At 40.1% G+C, this 17518-nt stretch overlaps 1 protein-coding gene and 1 long non-coding RNA gene across 9 annotated transcripts in view; one reads left to right on the forward strand and one right to left on the reverse strand.

Moving 5' to 3' along the window:
• Positions 1-17518, reverse strand: part of RTEL1 (regulator of telomere elongation helicase 1) — a 106947-nt gene that overhangs the window by 46433 nt on the left and 42996 nt on the right. For all 8 annotated transcript variants that reach the window (XR_011972293.1, XR_011972292.1, XM_072633260.1 and 5 more), the window contains 10 exons: positions 15434-15508; positions 15073-15154; positions 11236-11368; positions 9896-10009; positions 8341-8381; positions 7559-7644; positions 6658-6735; positions 5523-5600; positions 4993-5139; positions 4027-4142 (listed from right to left, as the gene is read on the reverse strand). Coding sequence is in view for 6 of the 8 variants with exons in the window: in XM_072633260.1 (XP_072489361.1) it covers positions 4027-4142; positions 4993-5139; positions 5523-5600; positions 6658-6735; positions 7559-7644; positions 8341-8381; positions 9896-10009; positions 11236-11368; positions 15073-15154; positions 15434-15508 (950 nt within the window). In the remaining 2 variants the exon portion in view is untranslated. The remainder of the gene's footprint in view (positions 1-4026; positions 4143-4992; positions 5140-5522; positions 5601-6657; positions 6736-7558; positions 7645-8340; positions 8382-9895; positions 10010-11235; positions 11369-15072; positions 15155-15433; positions 15509-17518) is intronic.
• LOC140519829 (uncharacterized) lies at positions 531-8798 on the forward strand. The gene is made up of 3 exons (XR_011972294.1): positions 531-789; positions 7591-7646; positions 8705-8798. It is a non-coding gene; the product is annotated as an uncharacterized lncRNA (long non-coding RNA).

The raw sequence follows: 17518 nt of genomic DNA on the forward strand, positions 1-17518 counted from the left end.
TATTTTAGTTTGTTTTTGCTTTTTTAAGCTGTAACGGTGGGAAGAGAAGGACCAAAGATAGGATGGTTATGCTGCCTGGGATAGATGGAAGGATAAATGACAAAAAGGATTATCGAGAATGGGCAGATCTGGAAACAATTTTGTTTTTGCCTCCTTTTTCATAAGAAGATGAATGACCTTTGCACTGAAAATGACAACAAAAATAGCTAAAAATGGGAGTTAATATCAAATATAAACAATGACATTGTAAAAAACTGCCCTTGGCCAATTCAGGTCATCAAACCCAAGTGAACCACATCCTTGGGTACTGACAAAAGTGACAGGTGTGACTGCTGACCTACTTTCAGTGATATATGAAAAGCTGGTAAAAAATAGGAAAGGTACAAAAGGGTTAAAAATGGGGAAATATTGCTCCAATTAAAAAAAGGAAATGAGTAGAGTCTATACATATAGGCCAGAATCTTGAGAATCTTGAGAAAATTCAAGAATCTTGAGATTCTAGACTTAGAATCTTGAGAAAATTCTAGAACAAATTAAAGAGGTGAAAGAAAACCCAGAAAAGGAAAAGTTAGGATGATTTCATCAAGAACAAGTTATGACAAACTTCATTTCCTTTTCTGAAAGTCACTAAATTTCTGGATGCTTGGGACCCTATAAAGAGGTTACCTAGGTTTTAGGAAAGCACCAGAACATGACCATAAGAAGAGTTAGTCAAAAAGCATTTATCAAGACCTACTACTACTACTACTGGTTATTTATTAAAGGCACTGTGCTAAAGGATATAAAAAGGTAAGACAAGGAGATGCTTGCTAACACGTATCTCCTATTGTTTTGTGAAGTTTGGATTAGGTCAAAAGACCACACTTAAGGACCTAGGGGGCCTCATGTAGCCTCGAGGCCACAGGTTCCCCACCCAATTCAAGACTTACAGGTAAAGAGGATGTTTATCAACTTTTCAGGTGATATAACACTGGGAGGGAAAGCTAACACTGGATCATCATCATGATCCAAAAAGATCTTGACAGACCAGAACTGACTCTATGAAGAAATTCAAAAGGTCTTACAGCTGGACTCAAAATAAAGCCAGTTTCAGAAGTATAGAATGAGGGAGACATGAACAGAAAGTAATTTGTCTAAAAATATCTGGGATATTAGTGGACTACAGGCTCAGTGAGCACTCAATTAGTCAACAGTGGGACATAGCCAAAAAAAACCTAATGCAATCTGGGATGCCAGAGGAAATGACAATATCCTTGCACCATGCCCCAGCCAGGCCAAACCTGAACACTGTGTTTAGTTCTAGGTACCACAGTTTAAGGAGGATATTGATAAGTTGAAGAGGGTCAAAAAGGGGGCAATCAGGAAGGTTAGGGCCTTGAGTCTAACCCATATGTCGATTCGTCAAAGAAACTAGAGATATTCAATCTTGAGAAGAAAAGGCTCCGTGAGGCCATAACAGCTGCCCTCAAACATTTGAAACACTGTTCAGAGGAAGCATTAGAATTATTCTCTTTGGCCCCAGAGGGCAGAATCAAGGGCCATGGGCAGTTTTAAGCTTGACACCAGGAAAACCCTTCTAACAAATAGAGCTAACCAAAAGTGGCTGCCTTAGAGAAGAAATGTTTCCCCTTACTGGAGTTATGCAAACTGGGCCTAGATACCCACTCGTCTGCTGTGTGATTGTGAGGAGTCTTATTTGCGTGGAGATTAAACTGGACAGCTTTGAGAAACCTCTTCAGTCTAAAACACTGTGATTTCCTTCATTTTATGTCTAAGGAAGAAAGGGACAGTGATTTGTCCAACATCACTTACCAAAATGGGAAGCTGGAAGTACATATTAAAGGACAAGATAAAAAGAGGCCAGGAATCATTCCCCTCAGTCACACCCATGGACTGAACATGAAAGACACAAATTCCTCTGTAGAACTAGAAAGGAGGACAGGCATTTTTGGAGGAAACAACCACAAAAAACTTTGAAAACATTAATTTTTTTTGCTTGGGAAAGTACATATGTTTAAGAATTTCTATTTATCCTCTTATCAGTCTTACAGTGATTAATTGCTATTTTACATTTTTCTCAAGAATGTAAAAGAAATGCAACCAAGATTAGGAGGGAAGCAGAAAACTGGGAAAGAATTTTTGCAACTCGTGTCTGTGATAAAGGTCTCATTTCTAAAACGTATGGAGAACTGAGTCAAATTTCAAGAATACAAGTCATTCCCCAATTGATAAATGGTCACAGGATATGAACAGGCAGTTTCCAGAGGAAGAAATTAAAGCTATGTATAATCATATGAAAAAAAGTTCTAAATCACCACTGATGAGAGAGATGCAAATCAAAACAACTCCTGAGATACCACATCACACCTATCATATCGGCTAACATGACAAAACAGGAAGATGATAAATGTTGGAGAAGACGTAGGGGAGTTGGAACACTAATGCACCGTTGGGGGAGCTGTAAGCTGATCCAACCATTCTGGAGAGCAATTTGGAACTATGCCCTAAGGGCTACAAAAATGCGTAAACCCTTTAACCCAGTAATATCACTTCTAGGACTGTATTCCAAAGAGATCAGAAAAATAGGAAAGGGTCTCATGTATACAAAAATATTTATAATAGCTCTCTTTGTGGTAGCCAAGAACTGGAAATTGAGAATTGCCCATCAATTGGGGAATGGCTGAACAAGTTGTGGTATATGAATGTAAGGAAATACTATTGTGCTATAAGAAATGATGAACAGGAAGACTTCAGAGAGGCCTGGAAAGACTTATATGAACTGATGCTGAGTGAAAGGAGCAGAACAAAGAGAACATTGTACACAGTAACATCCACAATGTGTGAGGAATTTTTCTGGTAGATTTAGCCCTTCACAGCAATGCAACGACATAAAAAATTCTCAGTGAACTCTTGAGGCAAAATGCCTTCCCCATTCAGAGAGAGAACTATGGAATTGGAAAGCAGAATGAAGCAGAATATTTTCTCTTGTGTTATGTTTTGTTTTGTTATAGTTTTTCTCATAGTCTCCCAATCATTTTAATTCTTCTATGCAACATGACCAACGTGAAAATGTGTTTAATAAGAATGTATGTGTAGAACCCATATAAGATTGCATGCTGTTTCAGGGAGGGAAGAGGGAGGAAAGGGGGAGGGAAGGAGAGAAAATTTAAGACTTTTGGAAGTGATTGTAGAAAACAGAAAACAAATTATAACAAAAAAAAATTTAAAAGAATCAGTGAATAGAGCCTTGGTTTAAAATGTTATAAATATGTATGTATTTTAAAAAATTAAATATTGACCTACTAGGCAAATTAAATTAAATTTACCCTGAACTTGTCCTGAAAATCTGAACTATGTTAGGCTTAGTTTTATTTGATTTGGATGAAGCAGAGCATAAAAGGAAGCAGATGACTCAATGGACCTCTTTATACTAACCCAGTTTGAAGAACAGTCTTTTTGAAATATCTATTGAAAAGTCATATATTCATACATAATTTAAAATCGATGCTTTGTAAAAAACCATAATATAATCCTGGCATTTGCAAGTGCTTTAACTACTGGCCCAATTTGGATAATTAAAATTGACCTAACAATTTTTGAAAAAAAATTGGAACTGCAAAGCTAATTATAAAGTACCTACTACGCAGAAGGCTATGGTAGACACAACATAAATATTAAATAGTCCCCTTCATGGAATCTGAAATTTTAAATCATGGCACATACTCAACCAATAGAAACTGAGAGGCAACTTGGTGCACTGCAGGAGGGCCTGAATTTGAATTCTGGCTCTGGTATTTACTGTATGGCCCTTAGGCCAGTCACTTGATTTTTCTGGGCCTTAGTTTCCCTACCTATAAAATGAGGGGATTAGACTAGATGACTCCTAAAGTTCCTCCCAACTCTAACTCTATCATCTTATGATGCCATCTATGGCTACTGCCCAGGAGAGGCCCTTCCTCCAGACAGATAGCTCTCTATGTTCCAGAAAGGCAGGCACACTCCACCTTTGCAGACATTATACAACACCTGTGATCACAGAGGAAAATAGCCCCAAAGTCCTGGCGATGTCGGATGACTCTGCCGATGGCTTGATTAACCGCCCGGGAGGCTTGCTGCCGGTACCACTCATGCCCAGATAAATACTAGACCAGATGCAAAAGAAGTCAGTGAGGTTGCAGCCCGCTGTCTCAGGCTGCTTGCCACTCTAAAGCCTGGTATTCCAGATGGTCATAACTCCTTTCAAAGTCATGAAACTATTGTGGAACCTTTGAGGGAAGTTTCATGTCATCACCACTGCCAATGGTTAATTATTGAGAGATGTCCCCATTCTGTTACTCACTAGCCTTGTGACTTCTGCCAAATCACTTCTCTGATTGTGAGGCGTTCCATGTGTAAAGTGGGGATAATAATACTATATGCCCTGCCTTGTTGTCAAGGTTAAATAGAAAAACCATATGAAAAGTATTGTGTAAACTATAAAGCTCTATATAAACATATCACCTTATTATTTGTCAGGATGTGACATTATATCTAGCATTCTGTGAGCCTTAAAGCAATATATAAACGCCAGCTTCATTACTGTCATGTGTATTAACCTCTCCCACCCGACTCACTGCCCTTGAGGATTTCTTGCCGCACTCATGCTACTACTCTTCTTATGCAGGACAGGGACTTAGCTCAAAGGCTGATGAGGAAATAACGTCCTTGGAAGACACCTAAACAAATATGGCGAATGGGGACAACCAATTATCTCAAATCAATCAAGGGTAGGCTGCCTGGAGTTGTGGGTATCCACCTTCATTTACATTCACTTTGGATATGTGCCCACCCCAGCATGCCCTTTCTCTACTCCATGCCCAGGCTGTGGAATAGGGAACATTAGGGCAGCGGTGATACATTTGAATATCTATCATCAGCATTCCAGACGCAAGGAATATGAAGAAGTCTATCTGTAGGCAGGGGAGAACAATGAAGAATGAGCTCACTTCTTACCTGGCCCCCTGTGCCGCTCTTTCCTCTCATCTCATCAAGGAACTGCATCTTCAAAATGACTCTGGGATCCATTCGTGGAGGAAATGGGAGACCAGTGATGATGACCCCACGGCCATTCATATCTGCAAAGTCTAAACCCTCACTAGCCTGGAGGACAAAATTATGACAGGAGTTTGAGAAGGTCTTTATTACAAAGATGAATCTACACAGGGGGGTAATATACAGGTGATACAGAAATGCCCTAGACATAGCCCAGTATGAGTTAGTGCCAGAAGCAGGATTCAGCTTCCAGTGTACTTAGAGACAGAGAGGGAGTGTACCCAGAGAGGGAGGCTGAGCTCTGTCGAGGGTTGCAAATGAAGCTGGGAATAGACCCATGGAGTTGAGGAGTTTTTCTCAAGGTGTAAGAAGCCAGGCTTATACATCAGAGTCTGATGTAGTAGACTAAAGCTGATGGAGAGCATGTCACTTGGTACTTAGTATTTTTTTGTGTAGCGGCACCTTGGTACGGCCTAAGTGTAGATTCTTACCTTTCCCCGGCACACAGCCATGAAAGCAGCCCCATTTGATTTGGGACAGACAATTTTCTCATAATACGCATCAATAACCTAGAAGAGATCAGACAGGACTTCAGACCCACACCCTGGTCCTCCATCCCAGTGAGAGACTGCCAACAGATGAGCACAGACCAAGGAGACATGGATGAGGCGTCAGATGTCAGAGAAGCCTTATTCATGGCATAGCTTCAAGAAGCTCCTTGAGCAATTTCAGTGAAAGAGAATGGAGACATTTATGAGGTTTTTTGTTGTTGCTGTTGTTTAAACCACTCATTACTTCGGGCCAGAGGGTGGGATTACAAGAAGAATAAAACTTGTATTTTACTGGTAGCATTTCTATCTTAAAAGTGGGCACCCATCACACAAATAAAGCAAATCTCAGAGCATACAGTAACTTCCCCATAAATTTTTTTCTAGAGAAAGAGTAAAAAGCTGTATTAATGAGGTGGCAAAAAAATGCTAAACAGTGAGAGGTAAGTGCGCCATCAATTCAAGCCAGGGACACAGGCACCTTGGAGGAAGCTAAGAGACCCTCCCCATACAGAAAATGCTTTCCATTCTGACTGGAGAGAGCAGACACACTTGGTAGCATCTTTAGTGCCAGGAAGTCATTGTGCACTGACAGGACATCAAGGAAGGCAAACCCTCCTAACTTCAACTGGTCTCAGGATTTCTTAGTCACTGCCCCATACTGGGCAAGGACAAGGGGAAGAAGGTGAGACCAGGTGAACTGGGCTTTTTCTGTTATCCTCTCCCAACTTATAGCCTCGGGTGTCAGAAAAAAACTGGATGTATGACATAACCCACAAGGAATAGAAACTTACTTCTCTGGAAAGTCAAACCAAAACAAACCAAACCCAGAGTGAGATGAACCACTGACATGACGCGATGGCTCCTGGACTTCCTTCAAGCCTCTCCCACACTAAAGCTGAGGACCATTTGGAAAGGAATGTGCTCAGGGGGGAAAAGGAGAAAGAGACAGAGGTTTGCATGAAGCAGATGCCCAGCAATTTCTCTGAGGGGCTTCTCAGTACAGAAAGCAGATGGGGTAAAAATAGGAACTCAAGAGAACTGGCCATCCAGTCACCTTCAGTTCATGTTTACAGACCTCAGTAAAGCCTCCTTTACTTCTTGGCTCCACAAAAATTGCCTTTAACTCTTCTATCTTTCTGGCAAAATCATGGTTCTGTTGAGAGGAAACATGATACAATGAGAAAAACCACCCCAGAAGTCTGTGGTCCTCGGTCTTCTGAAGACCAAGAAGGGAGCTGAAGCTTTCTTTTCCTTTCACCTTTACCCCTGCTCCACCCTCTCTAGACACGGTCTGCTGCTAGCCCATAATGGGAGTTAGAAATCTTCCCCACCCATTAATAGGCCTCATGCGGGGCTATTAAAAGAAGTTTGATTAGGAGAGACTTATTTTGTATGAAGGGCCACCCCTTTTGTTAACTGCTAATGATGCAATGGGTCACGAGAGTCAGGCGCTTTGGCTCTGAAAAGTAAGTGTGTGTGTGTGTGTCTGTGTGTTTGTGTGTGTGTGTCTGTGTCTGTGTGTGTGTCTGTGTCTGTGTATGTACACACTCTGAGTTGAGGTTTTGCTTTGGGGATCAAATCATTTGAAGAGTATGTGTGATTAGACTCTGCGTAGTGCCCCCTCGCCTTTGAAAACCCAGATGTTGGTACTTCTCTCTGGTAATGAAGTATGCATTGTCTATGGTCAGACAGCTGGAAGCTCTGTCTGTTGGTCTTTCTCTTTGTAATTTCTGTTTCTATTTTCTCTCAAGTTCAGTGTGCTTTTCCCCCTTAACTAACTGAATAGCATATGTGCTTGATTAAAGTAAGACTGTTTACCCCTTTTAAGGTTGCTTTCCTTAGAAAAGTAGATCTAAGAACCTATGCAGCAGGCCCTCCTTTGGATGCTGGAATGCCCACTGTTACACAGTCCCCTCTCCAGTGCACCACCTTTCCATTTACACAAAACATGAAGATTTAGTGAGAAAACAACATACTCGCCAGTACTCAAGACTTTTTTCCATCACAGGGTATGATGGGAAGAATACCAAGAGTCCATGGGGCACAACTCGGGCAATGTTCCCTGTAAGTATACATTAAAAAAAAAAAAAGGCATACCAGCATCCAGCACAACTTTAGATTATGATTAGATCTCAGCTGGGTTGGAAGGAGAACCAGAACTATGGGACTGAAAGACCAGGAGGGCTGATGGGGTATCACAGAGGGGGACATGGGCAATAAACTGGATGAAAAGCCTTTCCCCAGTTTGAAAGGGCACAAAGATATAGGAAGAGGCCATGACCCAGGATATTGCATTTTCTCAGAGAAGCCCCTTGCTTTAACCAGAACACAACGATGTATCAGCCCTCAATCTGTAAGAAAAATTTCCATTTCTTGAATTAGACTGAGTAATTAATTCACAGGCAATGTGGTATAACGGAGACAGCTTGGAAGTCAGGAAGACTAGGGGCCAAGTCCTGTCTCCCACACATCCTGGTTGTGATCCTGGGCAATGCTCTGGTCATCCCTGTAAGCCTCCAGGTTGAAGAGAAGGTGACAATCCATAATAATAGAGGGAAATCTACTAACCTGGACCTTTCTTTTAATGATAAAACCACAGGCACAGTCCCTTATCCTTAACTAGATTTTAAGCTTTCTAAGGCAGAAATTATACTGATTCTTTAGTATATTCCTCAAATATCTTCTAATAAGCAGCTTCCTACCAAATGGCTACTCAATTAATATGTGCTGTTTCAACCTTCAATTTCATACTTCTTACCTATAGTTTTTCCTAAGGAAGACAAGCACTCTTCAGAAAACCTAGAGAAGGAAAAAAAATCCCATTCCCTTTAGTATCGGTGTAGTTTATCTGGCAGCTCTGCTAATCTATTTCTGAGCCAAATGAATGTGCTTTAAGTGCATCTCAAGTTACTGATTCATAGCTCTTCACCCCAAAGGTATTTGTTTGCCATAACTTTTTGACCTTATGTTGGGAGGGGACATGACTTTCCTAGTGCTCATCTTAGTTAGATTCAGCTTGTACCCATAGCACACACCAAGGCAAAGATAAGGGTGACTTTTGGGGATAAACACAAGAGAATTAATCATAAGTTTCTTAGTCATCATCTCCTGCCCACTGGCAGGCTTGTCTTACACTCCCTCTCCTAAGGTCTCCTCATCCTAGGAGCTTCAAGTAAGAAACAGTCAACATCTGATACATAAACAGCAGCAAGTCAGGTAAGTGTAATGGTGGGGAAGTCGGCTGCATGAGCGACTCAATGAGAAAAGGAAAGGGAAACACTTTACTCTAGAATCGGGGATGATTTACTTACTGGTTTGTTGCTTAGTCATAGCCTTAAACTCTTTCACATATTGTAATCAAGCTGACTTGATTTTTTTTTACCAATCTGGCTTCTATTACTTAAATCATGACAAGATCTAATGGGAACATAGTAAGAGCCAGGGAATTTCCTAAAAGTGATGACTCAGTTTTATAAGAGCTGCCTCCAGCTGTCAAATTCCCTGGTTGGGGTGGGATCAGAAGTTTAGGGGGATAAGCTGTTTAGCAAGACAATGCACAAAGAGCAAAGTTTAAGAAAGTCAGATGCCAACAATGTGATATCAAGACAACAATATGATGGAAACAACTTGGCATCTGAAGATGAGAATATAACTTTTCAGTATATAACTTTTTCAAGTATCTGGTCTCATATTCCAAAATATACATACAGCACAGTTTCCAATGAATGTCCACGTTGGAAGGATATTGCTGTAATCATCTAGTCACTCCTCTCCTCCCAACCCCACCATGACACAACACCTTTCAGACTCCCAGAGACCACACAGACCCCCAGTGGCTTCCTATCTTGGTTAGTGCTCCCTTATATGTACTGTCTCCCCTCTCTCCTTGAAGAGAGGTACCATCTTACTTCTGTATTTTCTGCATTATCTTTGGCACTACACAGAGGGTCCAGCAGAAAGCAGACATTTAGGAAAGGTTATTTCACTTAAATTCACTCCCAACTTTCATGAAATAGGACCAGGAACCTATAGAAACAGATCATCTTCGATAAATGAGATTTATCTTTTTATTGAACGCGTTGATGACTTCACAGATCCTCTACCTGCCTATCACTTGCAACAACAAGCTTGTTGCTTTAAAAAAATACACGATTTTAACTCCTACATCTTTTTTACTGCTATACTTATGTGCTGTTATCAAATTTTCTAATTCTATTTCTGTTGTATACTTATATGACCTGTTCCTACTATATCACTCATTTCCTGATTCTTCCTCACAGACAAAATCCATCTAAGCTGAAGAATTCTCCTACCTTTTATCATATGCAGAACTCAGCAATACGCCATCAGGGCCTTTGGGGACAATCCCGACCCAGATCTGATGTTTATCAATAACGTGAGGATTCTCCAAACAAACAGGGAAAGGACTGAAAGCAGGAAAAGCAAACAACTGATAAAATGATGACATAATACCGAATTGCTACGAGAGGATGTGGTTACTTTAACATGGCTTCAATTACGCATTCACTGTGGAAACTCCTAGTTGCCCTTCTTTCACTGGGGAGGTAGACACTATGGGTTTGAGAATGTCACAAACACTGTTATGCACAGTTACTGTGCAATGTCATGAACTGGACAGTGGTTTTGATTTCTTGCAAGGAAAGATTTAAAGCTGGAATGAAGGGGAAAGGATGGGATAAATATCAGGTTAATACAAATATAAAAATTCCATTCTTTGCTTGGGGGGAATACTGCATATACTGTCAAGCAGGTTGACTGGTTTTGCTAAACTGCTTTTTTCCCCCTTTTTAAAAAAAATCTGTTATGAGATATGGCTAGCTATACCGGGGAAGAGGAAGGGATATATTTGGAAAAGTATGTAATATAAAAAGTAAAGACAACATTAATAATCACAAAAACAAACAAAACAAAAGGTTTCACTGGTGATCTTCAGTCAGAAGCTGGATGACTACTTGTCAAGAAGTAGTTTGTAGTAGGGATTCCTTTGGGTTATGGACTTGACTAGATAGCCATTGAGATCCCTTCAAATTCTACAAACTGTAATCATGTAATTGGAAAAATGGTTTTTTTAATTTAAATTTTAAAAATGTTCATCATTTGAGCTGAAGAAAGGGAAAAAAAAACCTGGTTTCTGGGGGAACCCTGAGATATAGGATCTAAACCTACAGACCAGGGCAGAGGCAGGTGAGCAGCTAAAAAGAGACTAAAGGATTTTCCTTTCTACCTCCAAATCCTCACTGTCTTCAACAGCTATTCCTGAAATCCCCAAGCAGCATGAGAGAGTAGAAGGGAAGGGAGGTGGAAATGACAAGACTCCTCAAGAGTCCGATGCATAAAAACTACTGCAAAAATTCTCCCAATGTCTGAGGGCAGAATCTTGGCCTTCTCTTGACCAATTTCCACCTTTATCCCCCAGTCTTTAATTTATTTGGTCAAAGATTCTGGACAACAAGCAGGTGAACCTAAAATAACTTTTTTATCCTCTTCTTCCTCATCCTCTAGTCTGAGCATTTACCAATTACCTTCTTTCTAAGGGCTCAATGCTAGCACATCTGTCCCCAATTGTCAATGCTACATACTTCTGAAGGAAGTTCAAGCTTCACTAACCATGGGGTTGAGAAAAGACACTCACATTTGCATCTCCATAGTGAAGGAAGAAATTGGAGCTAGAGTCCCGCTGGTGAGGATGATGGTACGCACCTCCTGTTGAATTAACTCATGCATGCTAAATCCCGGACTGAAACACCAATAGCTCAGTATCTTTCCTGCAATTAAAAAGATGACACACTTTTTAAGGCTATTACTACAAAGAACCTATGGCTCCAAAGAATAGCTAGCCCGAGGGTCTACATAAGGATTTTTCTATTCTGATGAGGCTAATTAATATCTGAATGTATGAAATAAGCTCATATATGAATAGCCACATGCCCAAAGACCATGTAATAAATTGTCTAACAACTTTTAATTATATTGGTGGTAAACTTTATAAATCACTGTCACTGACTATATTCTTTATATTAGAAATACATAAGAAAATACTTAAATATAGTCAGGGAATAGAAAAGGCCAATAGAAACTTCCATTAGGTCATGAATGGTCCTCAGGTGGCATCCTATCCTCGTGTCATATGAGTTCAGGTTATATATATCTTTGGTAGGGAGAAGATAAAGGATGTATAACTATAGAGGTTCAAGCATAAGCAACTGACATGAGAGGGAATAAAAGCCAAATGCCCAACTCTCCATCCCACAGACAGACTGGGTATCTATTAAGTCCAACTCCACAGAAGCCACAGTAACCAAGAGATGGCACCTCATTACATTTATACTGCTTGGGCAATATCAAGACCTGGGAACAAATTCTGAGTTTGGAATTCCAGGAGTGGGAATCCAAACCTTCCAGAGAGGTGAAAGTAGAAACCAATCTGTCTCCCTATTTCAAAGGAAATAGTAACAAGCTGATTTAGAACATATGCAGCACATTATACTAACAATCACCACATTCTCTCTCAATAATCATATACAATTTCATTTAAAGGTAATATACATGAGGCTTCTAGACTACCAAAACAAAGACAGAAAAATTACCAGATTCTATTTCTCCACTAGAAACTGGGAAAACCAAAAGTGTTTTCGTGAAACCACTTATTTTATGGCAAGAAATAAACAATGTCATTAGTTTGTATACAAGATTAGTCCAATTCCTAGAAATGCCTAATTGGTCTGGAACTGTGGAGTATACACATGCTCTTAATAACAGGATCTAGTAACTGTGAAAGCTGAGACAACCGGTTAATACAAATCAAGACTAGACAGCAGTTGGGAGGCGCCAAGTTATTTGTGGTAAAAGTATGGCCAAGGCCACAACCTCTCCGACTTAACTTTTAAGAAATTCTGAGCATTCAAATTTGGAAAAGCAGCAATCAAATCTGTAGCTCTAACTAAAGCTAAAATTTTAAGTATATATTCCAACTTCTTGGTTAAAGAGGAAACTGAAAATAAAAAACTTTCTGGGCTCTCAAGTTTTAGTCTTTTTTTTTAAACAAGACAAAACTTGTAAAGCCAGGATAGCAGTTATTCTTCACTAGACCTCTAAATCTAAGCTCTGTGGAGACAGGACTATGATTCTCTCTCCCCACCTCTGTCTGTCTCTCTCTCTCTACCTCTGTCTGTCTGTCTGTCTCTCTTCAATAGGGTCAGGACACAAAAAGTTTTAAAAAGTAGGTCAATTCATAAGGTTCCTTTTTGCCTTATTTGAGTGGCCTTCAGGAGGGGCAGAAACCTCTAGCTTATGGCTGATTTCCCAAAAAAAATGACCCCCTACATATTTGAAGATGGTAATACAATTTGGTCCTTTGATATAACCTTTAACTTCTTTTTTCTTTTTTTTTTGGAGAGGTGGGAGAGGTACAGCATGCCATCAGGGTTGAGTGATTTTTTCCAGCACCACATAGCTAGTAAGTGTCTGAGACCACATTTGAACTTGAGTCCTCTTGAATTCAGGGCTGGTGCTCTATCCACTGACCCACTTAGCTGCCCATAACTTTTACCTCCTGAACCCTGTTAATATGGAGTTACACTGCAGTCACTAAACAGAACCCAGAAAGAGGGAGGTCACAATCCTGCTATTCACTGCTCTGAAAAGAATCATCTGGGATGACGTGTTTGTGTCTGGGTCCTACTTTTAGGAATGACAATGGCAAGTGTCCAGAATAGGTAGACCAGAAGAATGAGGAAACACAAAACAAGACCACAGGAGGACAAGTTAAAGGAACTGAGGATATTTTACTTACAGAGGCTACCTCTTGAGAGGAAAAGGGAGGAAGGGGAAGGAAGGCTAGAACAGGGTAAGAGATGTTTTCAAGTATTTGAAGAAATAGCATACTTCACTTTTTTTTGTTTTTTTTTAACCTCAGCAGATAAAACCAATTTCAGGGCAGATTTTAGCTCATCATAAAACAAAATGAAACAAAGAACTTCCAAGCCAATATAATTCTCTCAAAGTGGAATGTGCACCTCAGACAACAGTGAGCTTCTCATCAGTGGGGGCCTTTCAAGCTGAGATCGGCTGGCCACTTGGTTGGGCATGTTTACAGAGGTGACTGCTGGTCAACTGGACTAGCTGACAAAGACAGAATAATATGTTCTCAAAAGAGGACAGTGTCAAAGCAAGTTAGAGGACAAAAGAACAATGAAATCTAACAACAAAAAATATGGATGTCAGAAGGCATAGATTTCTAAACCTGAAAACATGTCCCATGAGGGAAAAAAAAAATTGCTGGGCCACTTTCCTTTAGAGAAAGAACAGATCCCATCACTCTGGAATGCTCACCTCATTTCACTGTCTCCCCTCTCTCCCACTCCTTGCTCTAAGCTCTCTCTCCTTGGATAAGCTTATAATTGGCAGCTTCTTATAAAGCCCAAAGGAATTAAATCACTTCCTATAAGAACACTGGAGGGAGGGGCTAATCCTAGAAGAGTCATACTGAAAAAGGAAAATATTTCAAAGGCTGGATTTCAATGGAAAGCATTTGAAACAAAGCCCATTGAAACAAGCACAAAGATAGCTGAGTGAGCTGTTCTGCAATCAGGAAGCCCTAGTCAGGCTGGTGCCCAGCCTTTCTTCTCAGTCATGCATACTGAACTCTTCCACCTTAGATATGGGCCTTTCTTTACCTAGGTACTATGATTGCTTCCGGATCCTGGATGCTGCAGCTCTTACCAGATGTGTCCTAGGGACCGCTATCCTGCTTGCCCCTCAGTTAAAGCACATACTTGATTTTTCAAGGTCTGCTCCAGGCAACTTTCCCCATTCTGAAAGACCTAAGCAGGTTGCTGGACTAGGCCAGAAATTACTTGATCCACTGTGAAAACATGAGAAGCCTAGAATTTGAAGGTATGGACAGAAAACAAAAGACACACGTGCACTTGGGACATGATGGTAAAAAAGAAGACCATAACCAGAGAGAGACAACAAGGCTGCCCCCAGAGGCCAGGCTAAGATTATCTTCAGTCTATAAACTCAAAGGCTAAGAGGAAATAAGAGCTACGGAGCATAGGGCAGTGAAAAAAACACTGGTCCAGGGTCAGGAGACCTAGGTTTTGGTGCTGCTCTGTTACAAAATAGCTGTGGGACCCAGGCCAAATCATTTAACTTTGCCTGCGCTCAGTTTCCTTATCTACAAAACATGGGGGTTAGATAAGATGTGCTCTAAACCTTCTTCCAGGTCCAAGATTTTCCCAACTTTTACGGTCATGGGGAATGTGATACGAGATGAAACATTTGCCATGGAACATTTACCAAGAAGCAAGAATAACAATTTATGTTGAAATAGCACTTTAACAAAGCAAAACAACATAAGTAACACATGCACATAACCAAGAAGTCACTAGGAGGAAGCCTAACAAACCATGAACATAAGATCAGCAGGACGGCCAACCAAACTGAAATCTCAGAAACCCCTCAGCACCTTGTTTTTTGGCCATAGGAGCACTCCAAGCATCAGTCCTCTGTGTCTTCTTTCTATTACTAGTGTCCAAATGGATGTGAACCTATTAAAATAACACAACATTACTTCACAGATTGCTACAGAAATGATAAACAATGAAATTTTTGCTATTATTTCTACTAGTAATTCAGGGCATTCAAAGTACTATGTATACTGGACCCTTCCACCACTGAGATGTACTCTTCCTACAGTGTCTTTAAGATGGGTGCCAAAAGGAAATTTCAGCACGGTCAACTGTTGTAACATTCCCAAATAAAGGGGCTAAAATTAATGAAACTCCAGTATCCCCTGTAAGCAGATGCTCAGAGTAAAGATGCCTTACCTTATAATATTTTGAAATTGTATGCCCCACTATGGGGTTGGCTGCACCTTCTGGAGGATCAACACTGAAAACAATCTAAGACAGAGACATAAAGCAGAACTATAAAAATGACAAAATCAGGGAAAAAAAGCATGTAAACAATTAAATAATCCATTTTCTGCCTCTGCCTCTCCTTCCCTGCCCCAAGAACCTTTCTTCCTCTTACAGAATTTTTATATAGTATCTTCTCTACAGAAACTTAAATAATGTACATCACTTCCTCAATCTGTGACTCAGGTCAAAGAAGAGGAATGTTCTGATCCTGGTACAGATCACAGTACAGCAAAATACAAGGTAGAGAGAAGTCTGGGGCCCATTCAGTAAATAGTCTCTCAATAACTGGAATGAATACCAAGTAACTTTTTCTACAGCACATCATACTATTCAGCACAGACAACTTCCCATAATTTCTACAGCAGAAAACTTTTTTGGGTAAAAAAGTTCCATCTTTCTCAGTATGCAGAATACAAAACAAAGAGACAGAGCAGGGACGTGACACATTATGCCATTCAAAGAATCCTATGAAGGATTTTTTTAACTGAACAGTTTTATTCTATCTTAGCATAAAAACCTCATTTTAATGTTGCAAGGTACACCACAGGTATGCCATGCTGCCAGTTAAAATGTCCCACTCATTAATGCAAAAGGCTAAGGAGACGCACCAATTTGTACCTTCACAGCATGTGTCACTGGTTATTTCCAATTTCTCTTGTTTAAATAAAGCCAGGGATATCTCAGATGGTCTACATAGCTATTACAGCAGTATAGTATTTGTCTTTATGTTCAAAAACCACAAAAAGTTGTTCAGGGTCATGATGTATAGATCCTCAAAAAGACTGTGCTGTTAACATGCAAACAAACAAAAATATTATCTCCACTATGGTTGCCAAATACTGGACCTTAAAAGAGAAACCAAATTACAAAAGACTTCCTTTATCCTATGAAGCTTTTCAAAAAGAGCGGCTGACTGCCTGAAAGAGATATGCTGGTCAGAAATGGATCGTGGGACCCACAGTGGGCTTCTTGGGCTCAGTTGCAGAATTACAAAAGATTTACAAGACACCAAATCTAAGAGTTGGAAAGGACCTCAGAGACTATCTAATCTACCTTGTAACATTATAACACAGATGACAAGTAGTTGTCCACCTTTACTTGCAGAGCACCAGAAAAGGGACTGACTATTCCTCCTCATTCCCAAGCAGCCCATTCCATTTTTGTATGCCTTTTCTTGACAACAAGCCTCAGCTACCCCTCTGCAGCTTCTGCCCCTTGCTCCTGGTTCTCCCCTCTAGGGTCAAGCAGATTAAGTCTAATCCCTCTTTCATGGAATAACCTATCAAATACTTGAAGACAGTGATCAGATTCCATCTTTTCTTCCCCCAAAGTCCTTTCCAAGTTAAACATCCTCCTAGCTCTTTAAATCTATCCTCATATGGAGGGTATCCAATTTTATCATTATCATTGTCCTCTTCTGCATACGTTCCAATGTGCCTACGTCTTCCTTATAATGTGGTACCCAGAACTGATACTATACAGCACGTAGGATCTGACTTGGGCAGAATACATCAGAAATATCACTTCCCATATTCTGGGGCATTATATATTTTTGAACATTGCTATAAGCTAGAGCTGGCTTTTTTTAGGTTTCCCCCAAAAGGAACTATGTTTCTGACACATGAGATATAATTGGAGAAGCAAAATACATACATATAAAAGATTTGAATAATAATATGGGGCAGCAAATTATTTAATGCCAAAATGAATGCTACAAACAATAAACAACATAGGTAATCAGAAAAAAGGGGAAAAAAGGTCAAAAAGACCTCATGATGAAGTGGAAATTACAATGACTTCTCCGAAAGATTGGTAGAATTTGGAGTAGGTAGAAGGGAAATGGAAGGACATTCAAAAAAAAAAAAGGGCATAACATAAGCAAAGATTTAGGTCAAAATCCAAGGTGACTCATACAAAGTAGAATGAAGACATCAACCTGAATAGAGTACAGAACTCATAGAGAGAGACTGATGGAAGAAAATATGCATAGAT

This window comes from Notamacropus eugenii, chromosome 1, assembly GCF_028372415.1.
Source record: "Notamacropus eugenii isolate mMacEug1 chromosome 1, mMacEug1.pri_v2, whole genome shotgun sequence".
NCBI lineage: Eukaryota > Metazoa > Chordata > Mammalia > Diprotodontia > Macropodidae > Notamacropus > Notamacropus eugenii.